A 16,676-nucleotide genomic window follows, 5' to 3' on the forward strand; every position below is an offset into this window, starting at 1 on the left:
TGTTTATATTATCCATATAAAATACTGTTTAGCAATCTTCTACAGATGTATCCTTGCCAGACCAATGATATGCTACCTGGTAGGCTAACAATGATAGCTATCATTTTTATATTTCACATAGGCTGAGTTTGGGTGGCTACTTGCTATATGACTAAAGATGGTTGTAACATCGCACTGCCTTCAATAGTATGGGATGAAAATGTAGCATTCTGGCTAATTTAATGACAGTATCTGTGAGGAAGTAGAGGGCTACACAGTTGGCGAAGAGCATTAGGCGGCCATCCAAAGTGATATCGCTTTCCATCCGATCCTGCAACCTCTGCTGCTTGCAGGTAGCCAGTATGATTCTGCTTGCGCTGGACTCCAGAGAAGTGACTTGATATTGGCTGCTAACATGTAGGTGTAAAAACACTGTTTATTTCTGTATCTTTAAGTTCTGAAAATGCATTGCCGTTTAAGGCTGTAAATGACTGGCTACATTTGTGTGTTCGCAAGCTTTGAACCACTCCTTTTTGGGGGGTCGCTAACGATAAGAGAGGATTGTCATAAATAAATATGCAGCTCCAAAAATTGTTCGGTGATCAATAATATTAACTGTTTACTTTGCAAACTCACCAGCAATGGGACATCAAGCAACAATTACTAGCATAGGCTTACTGGTCTTTTGGTATGTCAAAATTTCTTGAAATTTATCATTCAGTTATGAAGCTTGCATTTGGAATTTGTTGTTAAAATGTATTATTACATAACCAAATATATATTGTAGACAAAATAATGACAATGGCGGTCTGGTAGCCTCAATAAATAGACAAAGATTTGTAGTTGAACAAGTCATTGCACGTATATTTTTTTTTACTTGAGACTTGACTTGCTCTTGGAATGCAGGACTTGTACTTGACTCAACTTGAGACTCAGATCTTGTGACTTGCTTGTGACTCGAATAATAGTGACTTGATCCCACCTCTGCCTCACACACACACATTATTACTGTTACCTTTCTCACACACACACACACGTTGTTATCAATGGGCTACTGTCTGGCACATTATTTGATCGTCATGCAACTATTCAAAAGCAAACCTTTTGTTTTCTGACTATTCATTTTCTCTCTTTGGTCGTCTTAGGTCCGAGAAAGATTCCTCAAAGAATCTGCATTTGAAGACGTGACTCTGGAGTCTGAGAGGAAAAGGATATTCAAAGACTTCATGCATGTCTTGGAGGTAAGACTCATTTAACTCTGGTAACCTCTGTGTGGGGGGGGGGGGGGGGGGGGGGGAGTACTCTGACAATGTCAGTGGTGGCATCTCAAATGGCACCCTATTCCCTATATTGTGCACTACTTTTGACCAGGGCCCATAGTAGTGCACTATATACGGATGAGGGTGCCATTTGGAACAGAACCAGTGTCACGACATACAGTACTCAAACCTGGCTGCTGTTTCTTCTCACAGCACGAGTGCCAGCATCATCACTCCAAGACCAAGAAACACTCAAAGAAGTCCAAGAAGCACCACAGGAAGCGCTCCCGCTCTCGATCGGTTAGTACTATGCCCCGACACTGCACAAACCAAGACCCCTCTGCGCCCTTTGTATCTGCGTCCCAAATGGCAACCTATTCCCTAGATGGTGCACTACTTTTGACCAGAAACCCTATAGTTTATAGGAAATAGGGTGCCATTTGGGATTTCGCCTTCAATTGTATCCGCATGGCACCTCACTAGACAAACCCTCCTACTACTCCCACTCCTCTTCTCTCTGCAGGGCTCGGAGTCTGAAGGTGAAGACGATTATCACACCAAGAAGAAGAAGCGCTCACCGTCCAAGTCCCCGTCCGAGCGCTCCTCCAGTGGGGAATCTGGTCAGTGGTTTTCCTATGTATAATCACTTTTGTTTATTCTTTTATCGTCTCAATTAAAAACTTGAATGATAATTGTGATATAAGGATCAGGTATGATGAAAAAGTATATGCTGATAGGAATGTATTGTACCTATAACCTTGACTAGAAATGATCAAATAAAAAGAATCACTATATAAAAAACACAAATGAAGGAATATTCTGTGACAGACAGTTTGTGACATCCCTCTCCATTCGGTCAACAGATAGAAGTTATAAGAAGTCCAAGAAGCACAAGAAGAAGGGGAAGAAGAGGCGTCACAAGTCGGTAGGTTCTCAGGACGGAACTATCATTTCGGGGGAATGTTTGGGCCACTCTGGAAAGATTGTGAAGCCAAATGGCGGACGGCGCGCTTATTCTTGTGACCCTGTCTTTCAGCAATCTCCTGAATCCGAAGGCGAGCGGAAAGAGAAGGGAGGAAGAGAGAGGGACGGCAAGCGGGAGAAGGACCAGGAGAAAGAAAAAGAGAACGACAAGTCCCGGGGGAAGAGTCGCTCCGAATCCAAGCAGAAGTCACCTAAAAGGAAATCTACCAAGGAGGAGGTAAAACGTCACATTCCGGTCACTAAACCCAGCCATGCATCTGGGATTTGAATGCTTTAAAAGAAAGAAATACTCCATGCCAGTACACAGCAGTTGTATCCAAGCATTTTGTCTCATCCTAGTCCAAGTGAGGTGTTTACTATTCTATTTCCTAGTGCAGGGTTCACCAATTACATTCAGCCTTGGCCGGATGGTCGGGGTGCCGGAAGATAGTTGTTCACAGCAAATTGACAGCAAGAATCCCAAACAGATATAGTATTTGACAAAATCGGAATCCTTTCCAACTTTGATTACATTGGGATACGATCACGTATGCCTTAATGCGTGGGAATAAATGAACAGATTTTTCTTAAATTTAAAATCACTTCCTGGTGATTTTAGTCTTCTGTCCAACACCAAAGATGATTTAAAGTGACTGCGGTTCTGGATTTGCTGCAACCCAACTTGCTGTGTCTATTGATATGGAGGTTTCTGTGCATGTGCAGGATTCTTTTCTTTTTACGGAGCTGCTGCCCACTATGTTGTCTACGTAGCTTCTGCTCAGGGCTTCCACTGCCGCTTCCCCCTTAACATGGAGGGGGACACTTCATGTTCTACTCTAAAGAGTAAAGATATGGATCGACATGTTTGAACAGTGCCTTCCATACCTCGAGCGATTGTAATGTTATTTTTTTCTGGAAGGGTGTTAGGCAGCCTTCAGCTTTCATGTTGTACACAAAAGACATGATCAACATTTTGGTACAAACTTTGTTGTCTAACAGTATATTTAGGCAAGCATATCAAACACAAGCAAGATGCATACAGGCAGTCAAAATAGTGATTCTTTACTCATTATCGTTGCGAACATTGGCTAGCTCTTTTTTCCCCAGCTACTCTCGCTACTATGTGGCAGCATATCTATGAAGATTATCACCACAAATAGTAGGAAGTCTAAAGCAGTAATGGACAAATGAAGTAAGGAATAATAGCGTATAGTCAGACATGCTCGGGCTGCCTAGAATGTTCTTTTTACAGGAACTCTGGCTAGTGGCTGTGATATGGCAGCAACTATAAAGATTAGCCTACATCACACAAAATGCTGATTTGTTTTGTTGTTGCTCCATTGCAATGTGTAGGGACTTCGTCCAGCTTGTGCAACTGCGATATCCGTTACAACAGACACCAGAAGGTTGTATACTTTATAGACTTCAATAAATATTTTGGAGAATGTTTGTTCAAATCGCCACGTTTGAAAAAATTAAAATCCACTATATGTGCGTTGAATGCTGTAACAACACAGAGTAAATAAGGCATACTTTGATGACTGCTGAATACCAACCGTCAATCCCGTAGATCATGTGTTTTCAGGCTTGCGAAGCAACTGCTTTCTTTTTATTTCTTTTTAATTTTTTTATCCCCTTTTTCTTCCCCAATTTCGTGGTATCCAATTGTGTTAGTAATTACTATCTTGTCCCATCGCTGCAACTCCCGTACGGGCTCGGGAGAGACGAAGGTTGAAAGCCATGCATCCTCCGAAACACAACCCAACCAAGCCGCACTGCTTCTTAACAGCGCGCATCCAACCCGGAAGCCAGCTGCACCAATGTGTCGGAGGAAGCACCTGGCGACCTTGGTTAGCGCGCACTGCGCCCGGCCCGCCACAGGAGTCGCTGGTGCGCGATGAGACAAGGATATCGACAAGGATATCGCGATGAGACAAGGATGGCGCTAGGCCAATTGTGCGTCGCCCCACGGACCTCCCGGTCGCGGCCGGCTGCGCGAACCCAGAATCTCTGGTGGCACAGCTAGCGCTGCGATGCAGTGCCCTAGACCACTGCGCCACCTGGGAGAGTCCTAAGCAACTGCTTTCTATCCCTCTCGATTGCGCGCTCCCAACGAAGCGGAATTAAAATAATTGAACCGATGTCCGTTAGTTGTTTAAAAATCCCAAAATAACCGTCATTTCGGTTAATCGCTCAACACTACCTAGAAATCACCAGTGTTGTCGGGAAAATGTGGGTTTTGATGTTTTGTCTTTGTTGTGTAGGGTGGCTGGGACACTTCAGGCAGCGAGCTGAGTGAAGGAGAGCTGGAGAAGAGGAGGAGGACTCTACTGGAACAGCTGGATGCTCCTTGATCCTGCTTTTTCCTCATGCTGTCTTTCTTTCATCCACCATGCATTCCCCCCAGTGCTTCTTTTTCAGCGTAACGCCACACATGCTTGGAATTAAGGTTACACAATTCCAGGAACTTTCCAGAAATTCACAGGTTTTCCAGAAATCCCAGTTAGAAGATTTGCGTAATTCCTGTCAATTTTGGGTAAGTTACCAGAATGTTTCAGCCCTATTTGGACTGTGTGTGAACTGTTCCCCTTGTGTTTTGTATAATGGGAATGAACCCGCCACACTGGCACTAGAATGCTTGGTCAATATTTGCTCTGTTTTCTTACGTTATTGGAAGTGGTCACAGGCTGAGTTGAGTGACTACTTTGATATCAGAAGAAGGTCAACTGTGTGGACATTTAGTGACACACTTCAGAAATGTGTTGCCTTTTTATAATGTTTTCTCACTAGCTATTTCATTTTATTCGTTTTGTAGTTTTTCTTTGCTACTAGTTTGATATCGAAATGGATTCCAAGTGCATCTTAATGCCATACTCTTTACTGTGAATGCCTTGCAGTTCTCAGTACAATTATTGTCCGAGTCACAAATGGCACTGTATTTATTCCCTTTATAGTGCACTACTTTTGACCAGGGCCCAAAGAAAAAAAAGTTTAATTTAGGAAATGTGTTGACAAAATATACTCGCAAATAAAAAGAGATGTGATCGTCTCTGTGTAATCAACGTTTGAAATCATTTTCAAATGCAATACATTTTTGTGCTTAGTTGTGGTCAATTTGCAATGTACAAATTATAATTATATTCCGGACCCCCGACCATCCGCTCTGACAAAAATCGCCCGCAGCTGAATCTAGTTGCATACCACTGCTTTGGACTAATGTCCAACTATTTGGCAAAGGTGCACGTCTAGACTGAATTAAATGTCTCTCTGAAACAAGACCCTTTTAAATACATTTTTATGGGATTTTTAGGATTGGTTCGCTAGATTTTCACAAGAGGAATTGTGAAAGTCCTCATTGCATGATCTATAAATGTAATAAAATATAGTTGAAATGAATTTGTTTTGTCTTCATGTACCCTCACCAGCAGCCACCATAGATCAGAGCTCATTATTTTCTTTACATATGACCTCTCTGTTATGAGTGCCTCTTGTTCACTAGGCTTAGTAGCCTTGTTTCCTGTGGCTCATTGAAATGCTAGGCTGGCTGTATGTAATAATTGCTACTGTAAGAGGTGCCGAGACAACGTGGCTCAGGAAAATCTAGATTAAGCTCCAATAACATCACCAGGGTTGTGGCACGTTGGCCAAAGACCGCCAGAAGTGGCAAACCCAAACCTTTGTTGCTGCCCTATGCCCCAGCCCGCCAGACGGGTGAGTAATGATTTCCACGGTTTACATACACAGATGACAAGACCGATTTCTCCTGTTTTTATATCAATGAGCCTGCATAGAAAACCAGAGTGAATCTGAACAGCTGTCTGCCAAATTAATGATAAAGAACACAATTGAAATAAAGATGCACACATTATAATAGTGTAAATAGTTTATTTGATCAAATCCAGAACTCGGTCTACCTTTTAACTAAATGTTATTTAAAAGTATTTTGTAATAAGCACACAATGCCTAAAATACATTTCTGAAGTAATAACTAAAACATGCCACTATTATCCAGTCTAATGAGTGAAGCTGATGAGTGGTCAACAGTTCACATAGGAAGTATAGAGATGAGTGGTTTGTTGCACATGATATAACATGGACATTTATGGTCCCAAGAACACAGAAAGCTTCTCCGAACGTCAATGGGTTATGGCCCAAATGACTCCCTATATAGGGCACTATTTTTTTCCTTTTTTGCACTAGGGCCCATAGGGTCAAAAGTAGTGCACTAATTCGGGAATATAGTGCCATTTGGGACATATATTAATATAATGCCTCTTTACTCTCAGGCAAGTGTGACACCAGGGCATTCTGCTTCACACAATCGATCCGTTCGGTTAAAGTGAACCCAGATTTGTTTTTTCCGGCGTAATTAAATATACAAAATGGACAAACCTATAAGTTAAAATAACATTCAAATTGTATATCACAGGGTGATGCACATTTTGTTTTAAACAGTATGTACAATAGTAACCTTATAGTAATGAGTGGATTAAGAAGTAAAAAACAATGCAACAATTTGTAGCAAAATATCTGTACATTTACAAAACTTTTTTTTGCTTTGTGTAATTTTTTTGTTCTGACATTTTTTTATATAACTAGCTAAACACTTTTTTTAATGACTGTCGCTCATGTCAAAGTGGGTCACATGAACAAAGCTGAATGGATACCGTTTACAGTGGTTAAATACTATACATTAAATGTACAATAATAGTGAGTAGACGGTTGCCTAGAGATTCATTAGCCGATTGCGGTTTTCAGAGTAAAAAAAGAAACTTGGAATCCAGTTTCCATGACAAGCTCCTCAAGTAGCCTAAAGTACCTTCCTTGCAGCTGCTACACTTGACTGGAAGTGTATCTGCTGATAAGTCTTTGTTTTAGCACCTTTCCTATTCGCTCGGAGTCAATTGTGGCTCTAGCTCTGGTCTGGGGTGTCGTTCGGGTGTGCTCTCGCAGTCGTTTGACCGAACGATTCCCTGGACCAGAGCTATTGTGGCTCAAGAGCCCCACCATCCACTTAACAGCATTGTATTTGAATGGCACTTGATGTCTACATGAGCAGACAATGTACAGTACCAGTCAAAAGTTTGGATACAACTACTCATTCAAGGATTTTTTTTCTTTATTTTTACTAGTTTCTACATTGTGGAATAATAGTGAAGACGTTAAAACTATGAAATAACACATGGAGTTATGTAACCAAAAAAGTGTTATACAAATCAAAATATTTTATATTTGAGATTCTTCAAAGTAACCACCCTTTGCCTTGACGACAGCTTTGCACACTCTTGGCATTCTCTCAACCAGTTTCATGAGGTAATCACCTGGAATGTATTTCCATTAACTGGTGTACCTTGTTAATTTGTGTAATTTCTTTCCTTCTTAATACGTTTGAGCCAATCAGCTGTGCTGTGACAAGGTAGGGGTGGTATACAGAAGATAGCCCTGTTTGGTAAAAGACCAAGTCCATATTGTGGCAAGAACAGCTCAAATAAGCAAAGTAACACAACAGTCCATCATTACTTTAAGACAGGAAGGTCAGTCATTACAGAACATTTCAAGAACTTGTAAAGTTTCTTCAAGTGCAGTGGCAAAATCCATGAAGTGCTATAATGAAACTGGATCTCATGAGGACTGCCACAGGAACGGAAGACCGAGAGTTACCTCTGCTGCAGAGGATAAGTTCATTAGAGTTACCAGCCTCAGAAATTGCAGCCCAAATAAATGCTTCACAGTTCAAGTAGCACACACACACATCTCAACATCAACTGTTCAGAGGAGACTGTGTGAATCAAGCATTCATGGTCGAATTGCTACAGAAGGAGACTTGCTTGGGCCAAGAAACACGAGCAATGGACATTAGACCGGTGGAAATCTGTCCTTTGGACTGATAAGTCAAAATCTTAGATTTTTGGTTCCAACCGCCGTGTCTTTGTAAGATGCAGAGTAAGTGAATGGATGATCTCCACATGTGTGGTTCCCACCGTGAAGCATGGAAGATTTATTTAGAATTCAAGGCACACTTAACCAGCATGGCTACCACAGCATTCTGCAGCGATTCGCCATTCCCATCTGGTTTGCGCTTAGTGGGACTATCAATTGTTTTTCAACCGGACAATGACACAAAACACACCTCCAGGCTGTGAAAGTGCTATTTGACCAAGAAGGAGAGTGATGGAGTGCTGCATCAGATGACCTGGCCTCCACAATCACCCGACCTCAACTCAATTGAGATAGTTTGGGATGAGTTGGACCGCAGAGTGAAGGAAAAGCAGCCAACAAGTGCTCAGCATACGTGGGAACTCCTTCAAGACTGTTGTAAAAGCATTCCAGGTGAAGCTGGTCGAGAGAAGGTCGACAGAATGCCAAGAGCTGTCATCAAGGCAAAGGGTGTCTACTTTGAAGAATATATTTATCTGTTTAACACTTTTTGGGACACTACATGATTACATATGTGTTATTTAATAGTTTTGATATCTTCACTATTATTCTACAATGTAGAAAATAGTTTTAAAAAATACCGAAAAACTCTTCATTGAGTATGACCGGTGCTCTATTTCTATCTAGATAGAGCTAATAATTCACGACTTGGTCCACTAACCATATTAGCACTGATGAATGAGATGTTAATACTGTAATATGGAGGCCTAGCTATATACAATTCACATTAGCCTGGTCTCATTTCGAGAGCCCCACCTCTGAGCTATATTATTTCTGATACGATTTCTCCGTGGTCACTCGTTGGTGTACAAAAGTCTACCTGATACTTGCTTAAGTACTTTCATTGAGCATATTAGTTTTGGATCACTGCTTCATAGTAGTAATCTAAGACTTGTCCCCTTTAATAAGGCCATTAGCCCTTTAGCAACAATTTTGTTGTGCCGCTCGAGCATTGTTGGAATTCCAAGAGCAATGGCAGGAGCACCAGGAATGTAATAAGACACTTGCTATTGTATATCATATTCATCACCTGTGGCGGAATACTTTTTGACGCCTAACGCCTCGAACACACCTGCAGCATCATTGCGCAAATTGGCACGCAGCGTCATCTGGATATGTCTGCAACAGAAGTTCAACGTTCACCTTTCTGCTACCATTTCTGTCAAGCCGTCTACGCATAGAATTTGATGCGTGCGTTTGATTTATCCGACGCACGCACCGCAACTGCCGCTGCAACGCGGCGAGGCAAACGCAGCGCTCCATTGGAAATTCATGTGCTTCTGGTGTCCCAAAACACAATGACGCTGGGAGGTGGGATCGAGGCATAACGGAACCGTGTCACATATACATTCTACACTTATTTCAGGAAAAATCTCTTCCAGGAATTCCCCCTACGGACGTCCGTGTCCAGTTTTACACATCAAAGGAAATTACAATTAAAGCCAGGTCAAGTTGTATTGCTTGAAGTAATAAAAAAATAAAACAACTGATCACATAAAAAGTACGTTTCAGGCACTTGGCTTGTCTAAGGTTCCCTATAACTGACCTTTCAGACCCATCCATCTTCCTTTCCTTCAGTCCATCTATTTCTCTTTCAGTCTAGGCATCTCTTTCAGTCCATCCATTTCTCTTTCAGTCCAGAGTGAGAGGCTGCTACACCCCCCCCCCCCCCCCCCCCCCTTAGCCCTCTCCTAGCACATGCACTGTTCCCTCGTCACATGACCACTTCCGTGTTGTTGACCGGCCGCAAGTTTTGGTCGTCAAAGCGCCTTCTGACGCTCCTCCTCACCGCGTCGGCTCGCCTGTAAGGCTGATTTCGAAGATCTGGGATGGAGGAAGATAAGAGGTGTCAGTCATGCCAGGGCCTTCAGATGAGCCCAGAGGCTGTTTGTTGGCAGCCAATCAGGCAAAGCAGCTTGAGTTGTAAAGAAACATTCCCCTTCAGTTCACTCCTCTAAAAGGAAGACAAAAAAAAAGACCTTGACATTTCACCCCCCAGAAAAGACCTTGACATTTCACCCCCCGGATTTGACATTTTTCATATTTACTAGTCCTTCTGTCGATAAAAAAAAAAAAAAAAAACGCTATGGACAGGTGCCCCCCAATACAAGCCCCCCCCCCAAAAAAGAAATATGCAAAATCCTTCCATGTTAAACAATCAGGGGGAAAAAAGGGAACGTAATCATTTCCCATAAAGGGTGTTTACACTGAATTTGCATTCTTTTGATTTTAGACATGCAACATTTGTCTATAACCTTATTAGGAAATTGAGGTTGAACAGAAAGGAGGGAGGGGGGGGACCAACACAGTCAGTCTAGCATGAAGTAGAGAAAGCCCTCAGCGGTAGGTAACTTAAGGGAAGGGAGGTAAAAAAAAGAGATGCTTGCCAGGTCTGGGACACATCCACCACCACAGGGGTGCTATTGGAGGAATTCCTTACCCTCGAGTGGACATTGGGGAATTTAGTAATATTATTCTTCTTTAGGGCTGGATGGATGAAGAGAAGACAAAATGGAGGTTAAAGAAGCAGGGTGACCAGAGGGGTGTTTTCACAGTGGAGGAGCGCCGAGCGAGCAAAGCGGCCAATGGGGAGCGGGGGCAGAGGTCATTGGACAGGATAGGGCAGGACTAAGGTGTTAGAGGGGCAGAGCTTACTAAGATGTGCTGTTAATTGATACTGCAGGCACAAAGGAGGAGTAAATCAAAGCGTTTTATTTTTCAGTTTTTCTGTCTAAAAAAAACCCAGGCTGCTTTCCAGAGTGACTACCAGCATGAGCAAATAGTGCCAACCATCACATTTTGCACGAAGACTTAGTTATCACAAACCAAACCCAACAAATGTTTTTTCAACATACACAAAAAACGTTTTATGTTGAATAGAACGCAGACCAAAAACCAAAGAACGGCATGCATTCAGCCAGATACATGGGCATAGGATGTGAATTCGACTGTAATTTATGAAACATTTAGAAATACTGAAGCCTGTCCCTTTAAATTGCTCAACAGCAATTCAGGACATGTATCTGGCTGTATGTTAGTTGCACACAATGGAAATGAATGTGACATCCAAGACCGAGAACGCGTGTCAGAAATGAATAATTCATGCTTCATGCAATACGTTAGAAAGGTGACCAGATAAACTACAGAAGTCATGTGATATGAATATGATCCAGCACCAAAGAGTTTGAGCCAAGAGCAAGGCAAGGGAAATGGTAGATCTGGTCCAGGGGCGTTACATGTAACTTCAAGGCTCAGAATCAGCCACACATAACGCCCTAGACCAGAGCTAGGGGGAACTGGGAACGGTGTATTGTGGGTTTGAAGCGGGAGAAAGCCAGAGGCATGCAGGAACCCAACCAACAGCACAGTAATACATGAACACAACACTCTGGTTTCATGATGGACAGATGAACACAACACTCTGGTTTCATGATGGACAGAAGAACACAACACTGGTTTCATGATGGACAGATGAACACAACACTCTGGTTTCATGATGGACAGATGAACACAACACTCTGGTTTCATGATGGACAGATGAACACAACACTCTGGTTTCATGATGGACAGATGAACACAACACTCTGGTTTCATGATGGACAGATGAACACAACACTCTGGTTTCATGATGGACAGATGAACACAACACTGGTTTCATGATGGACAGATGAACACAACACTGGTTTCATGATGGACAGATGAACACAACACTGGTTTCATGATGGACAGATGAACACAACACTCTGGTTTCATGATGGACAGATGAACACAACACTGGTTTCATGATGGACAGATGAACACAACACTGGTTTCATGATGGACAGATGAACACAACACTCTGGTTTCATGATGGACAGATGAACACAACACTGGTTTCATGATGGACAGATGAACACAACACTCTGGTTTCATGATGGACAGATGAACACAACACTCTGGTTTCATGATGGACAGATGAACACAACACTGGTTTCATGATGGACAGATGAACACAACACTGGTTTCATGATGGACAGATGAACACAACACTGGTTTCATGATGGACAGATGAACACAACACTCTGGTTTCATGATGGACAGATGAACACAACACTGGTTTCATGATGGACAGATGAACACAACACTCTGGTTTCATGATGGACAGATGAACACAACACTCTGGTTTCATGATGGACAGATGAACACAACACTGGTTTCATGATGGACAGATGAACACACAAGCAAGGTATAATGCCACAGCCATTTTAAAATAAGTCAAGACTATCAATACATTGAAACTGACAAATTATGAATTATTATATAATTATGTGCAAAAAAATACTCTGCTATGCTGATTACAATACTGACTAGTATACGATATATACTGAAGCAGAAGTATTACTATATAGCAGAACTACTGGCACTAATACTGGTCAGCATAACATATAGGAGTGTAAACTTCTTGGAAGTTGGGCTACGGCCTAGGATGCACTTCCTCTTTTTTAACAGCAGAGGGCGCTTGCCTTACTGTCCCATTGACAAGTAACGCTGCTGTATTACTTGTACTGTATAGAGTAAGACGTGGTAGATTTCTTACCCATCTACCCATCTCACTCTTCTCAGGACAAATGTCAATAGCCTGACTGACTGACTGCTAGGAGCATTTCTGTGACATTATGGTTTGCTGTGGTTGGTGACACACATGGATGAGGTAGTAGGTATATAACGGGGATGACTCGCTTCATGCAGGGGGACGGAGGGGACATCAGACACTCCTCCCACAAACCGCTTCCTCCCCGGGCGAGAAGGGGCGGAGGTAGTGACGCCGACACACCACACCACACACACACACGACTGACAGTGACACACAGAGTGAGAGGGAACACAACACGCTGTGAGAGTACGGAGAAGGAGAGACGAAGAAGAAAGACAGCACAGTATTTACAGTGACCTTTCAGAGAGAGAGTTCTAAGCTTTAGTAATGGTTCTCCTCAGTGCGAGCGGGCTCGCAGAAGAACCGAGAGCCCCGTTTGGCTGTGCGGGCGGTAAAGGGCACTGTCTTCAGCACTGCATTGAAACAACAACAGCCAAGACAAGACAAGACAGTAAGAAGTAGCACACATCTACAGGGTTTTAGCACAGGTTAGTACACCCTACAAAGCATCAGAAGACTGGAGCAGAGAGACACTAACACATTCTGTAGAGGGTTACAGTCTACAATAGGCCTTTAGGGCTGAACTTTCCCAATCCCGCTTGGAGGATTCCTGGACTTCCTGCGTATCCCCTCCTGATTCCGGGAATCTTCCAACTGGGATTTCTGGAAAAACCAGGGCATTTTGGGGAAATGTCCTTGAATTTTGTGACCCTAGGGCAATTATACTGTATCTATTGGGGCGCAAATGTAAAAATGTTACAAGACAGGCTTTTAGCTTGTCCGCTAGAATACAGTTATCTGTGATTTGTTATAGAGAATGTGTGTTAATAGTATTATATATGCCAAACCACACAGAATGTAAATGGCCTACGGTCGTGTGTCTTCTCTGTGGAACGGAGGGGTCGTGTATTTTAATAAAGCAGATCAATACATGGGGCTGCATCCCCAAATTGCACCCTATGGCCTATATAGTGCCCCATAGGTCTCTGGTCAAAAGTAGTGCACTACATAGGGAATAAGTTGCTGTTTGGGACTGAACCAAGGTATCTGGTCCGGGAGACTATACCTTCAGCCCGGCCCGTCTACACCCCTAACTATCACAAAGCGACGACAGATAGCAGACATTACTATCACAAAGCTACGACGGGATAGCAGACATTACTAACTGCTACAAAGCTACGACAGGATAGCAGACATTACTAACTGCTACAAAGCTACGACGGGATAGTAGACATTACTAACTGGTACAAAGCTACGACAGGATAGCAGACATTACTATCACAAAGCTACGACAGGATAGCAGACATTACTAACTGCTACAAAGCTACGACGGGATAGCAGACATTACTAACTGCTACGAAGCTACGACGGGGTAGCGGATAATGATCCTACGGACATTTGAGCCGGATCCAAGTGTCTACGTTAGGTTAGCTGGACGGTCAAAGCACGTTTCTACCGTAGAATCAAGGTGAAGTAAAGCCTTTTGGATTGACAGTTCAATCAGTTCCAGAGTTAAGAGGTACTTGTTAGCCGTTTAGATACCCAGTGTTAATGATCGAACGAGATCGGATTGGAGCACAGGAGAGGACCTGCATGCAGAGTGCCCGGTGTGTAAGTTTGTGTCTTAACCACGCTAGCCGTACTAGAGCAGGGAGAGAGCTTCTTCTGCACAGGCCTGCCTGCGTGTGTGTTCGTGTGTGTGGATGTAGATGTGCATACCTATGTGCGTGTGTACACATGTGTATGGTTGTATTTATGTATACGTATATAAGTAAGGTGTGTGTGATTGTAGAACTGATGGTGATTGGCCCCCCGGTCCTGTTTACCTGTGATGATGTCCTCGATGGCTCCGTCCTTGCCCTCGTAGACGTGGCGGCTGCCCGTATCCTTCACCTGCTTCTTCCTCAGCTCAGCTATCACCTCCTGCTGCTGACTCCTGCCCCTGGTGTTCTTATGGGACGGAGACTGGTGGGGAGACCACACACACTTAGTCAAATCACAGGCACCTTTGTTGACTATTCAAACGGCATAACGATGTCCCTGTGTGAATCTCCAACATCGTATTTTACTCCGCTGTAAAAGCTGGTTCCTAATGTGTCCACTAGAAAGGTTATACTGTCTATATTATATATACTGTTTACGTTTACTGGTTGGTTTACTAACTGGTTCTATTGACTGGTTGGTTTACTAACTGGTTGTATTTACTGGTTGGTTTACTAGCTGGTTGTATTTACTGGTTGGTTTACTAACTGGTTCTTTTGACTGGTTGGTTTACTAACTGGTTCTATTGACTGGTTGGTTTACTAACTGGTTATATTGACTGGTTGGTTTACTAACTGGTTCTATTGACTGGTTGGTTTACTAACTGGTTCTATTGACTGGTTGGTTTACTAACTGGTTGTATTTACTGGTTGGTTTACTAATGGGTTGTATTTACTGGTTGGTTTACTAACTGGTTGTATTTACTGGTTATATACTGGCTGATACTGACTTGATGTGACACACTAGGTGTCTGCAGTACCTAATATAGCTGCCCCGCCAGCAGGAGAAGATCCTCCCATCGTTAGTCCTGGGGGATGAGGGGGAGAAGGGAGGGGGAAGGAGAGCTTACCTTCTGGGAAGAGGGGGAGGAGGGAGAAGGAGAGGAGGGAGACTGGGTGGAAAGGGGAAGGAGGGAGAGAGACGCAGGAGGTAAGACGGCTTACCTTCTGGGGAGAGGGGAAGGAAAGAGGGAGAGCCTACCTTCTGGTCCTCCTGGTCCAGCATGGCCTCCTGCTCCAGAAGCTTCTCCATCATCATCAGCTCTGCTCTCTTCCTTTGCTCGTTGTCCTCCTCCGCTTGCTGACAGAACACACACACACACACACACACACACACACACACACACACACACACACACACACAAACAAACATTTAGGCTCAAACACACAGCCGTACCAGCGCCTTGCGTAGTGTTTGGGACAGTCTGAGGGGTGTGTAAGAGAGCAATGTCAGTCTCACCCTGTAGGCCTTGACGAAGCGCACAAACACCGGGAAGAACACGGATGGGGGCGTCGTTTTGGAATTCTCGCCGAAGAATTTGACGGCCTCGTCGAAGGCGTCCTGTCAGAGACAAATAGCACATTTTGCATTTGTTGATCTGTTGATCATAAAGGTAATAGTTTGATCAAACATACACTGCTCAAAAAAATAAAGGGAACACTTAAACAACACAATGTAACTCCAAGTCAATCACACTTCTGTGAAATCAAACTGTCCACTTAGGAAGCAACACTGATTGGCAATAAATTTCACATGCTGTTGTGCAAATGGAATAGACAAAAGGTGGAAATTATAGGCAATTAGCAAGACACCCCCAAAAAAGGAGTGATTCTGCAGGTGGTGACCACAGACCACTTCTCAGTTCCTATGCTTCCTGGCTGATGTTTTGGTCACTTTTGAATGCTGGTGGTGCTCTCACTCTAGTGGTAGCATGAGACGGAGTCTACAACCCACACAAGTGGCTCAGGTAGTGCAGCTCATCCAGGATGGCACATCAATGCGAGCTGTGGCAAAAAGGTTTGCTGTGTCTGTCAGCGTAGTGTCCAGAGCATGGAGGCGCTACCAGGAGACAGGCCAGTACATCAGGAGACGTGGAGGAGGCCGTAGGAGGGCAACAACCCAGCAGCAGGACCGCTACCTCCGCCTTTGTGCAAGTAGGTGCACTGCCAGCGCCCTGCAAAATGACCTCCAGCAGGCCACAAATGTGCATGTGTCTGCTCAAACAGTCAGAAACAGACTCCATGAAGGTGGTATGAGGGCCCGACGTCCACAGGTGGGGGTTGTGCTTACAGCCCAACACCGTGCAGGACGTTTGGCATTTGCCAGAGAACACCAAGATTGGCAAATTCGCCACTGGCGCCCTG

The 16,676-nt window shown here is 43.6% G+C and overlaps 2 protein-coding genes across 15 annotated transcripts in view; one reads left to right on the forward strand and one right to left on the reverse strand.

The window, feature by feature from the left end:
* Positions 1 to 5,597, forward strand: part of LOC129821340 (pre-mRNA-processing factor 40 homolog A-like) — a 34,913-nt gene extending 29,316 nt beyond the window's left edge. For all 3 annotated transcript variants that reach the window (XM_055878925.1, XM_055878923.1, XM_055878926.1), the window contains 6 exons: positions 1,125 to 1,220; positions 1,452 to 1,538; positions 1,762 to 1,858; positions 2,102 to 2,163; positions 2,275 to 2,439; positions 4,466 to 5,597. In XM_055878925.1, the coding sequence (XP_055734900.1) occupies positions 1,125 to 1,220; positions 1,452 to 1,538; positions 1,762 to 1,858; positions 2,102 to 2,163; positions 2,275 to 2,439; positions 4,466 to 4,555 (597 nt within the window). In that variant the 3' untranslated portion in view covers positions 4,556 to 5,597. The remainder of the gene's footprint in view (positions 1 to 1,124; positions 1,221 to 1,451; positions 1,539 to 1,761; positions 1,859 to 2,101; positions 2,164 to 2,274; positions 2,440 to 4,465) is intronic.
* Positions 5,598 to 6,066: 469 nt separating this feature from the next.
* LOC129821338 (formin-like protein 2) overlaps positions 6,067 to 16,676 on the reverse strand; it is a 79,149-nt gene continuing 68,539 nt past the window's right edge. For 4 of the 12 annotated variants that reach the window (XM_055878922.1, XM_055878920.1, XM_055878919.1 and 1 more), the window contains 5 exons: positions 15,772 to 15,873; positions 15,514 to 15,612; positions 14,598 to 14,736; positions 13,069 to 13,184; positions 9,875 to 9,962 (listed from right to left, as the gene is read on the reverse strand). In XM_055878922.1, the coding sequence (XP_055734897.1) occupies positions 13,093 to 13,184; positions 14,598 to 14,736; positions 15,514 to 15,612; positions 15,772 to 15,873 (432 nt within the window). In that variant the 3' untranslated portion in view covers positions 9,875 to 9,962; positions 13,069 to 13,092. The other 8 variants (XM_055878921.1, XM_055878918.1, XM_055878917.1 and 5 more) reach the window with 2 other exon arrangements.

This window comes from Salvelinus fontinalis, chromosome 23, assembly GCF_029448725.1.
Source record: "Salvelinus fontinalis isolate EN_2023a chromosome 23, ASM2944872v1, whole genome shotgun sequence".
In the NCBI taxonomy this organism is placed as follows: domain Eukaryota; kingdom Metazoa; phylum Chordata; class Actinopteri; order Salmoniformes; family Salmonidae; genus Salvelinus; species Salvelinus fontinalis.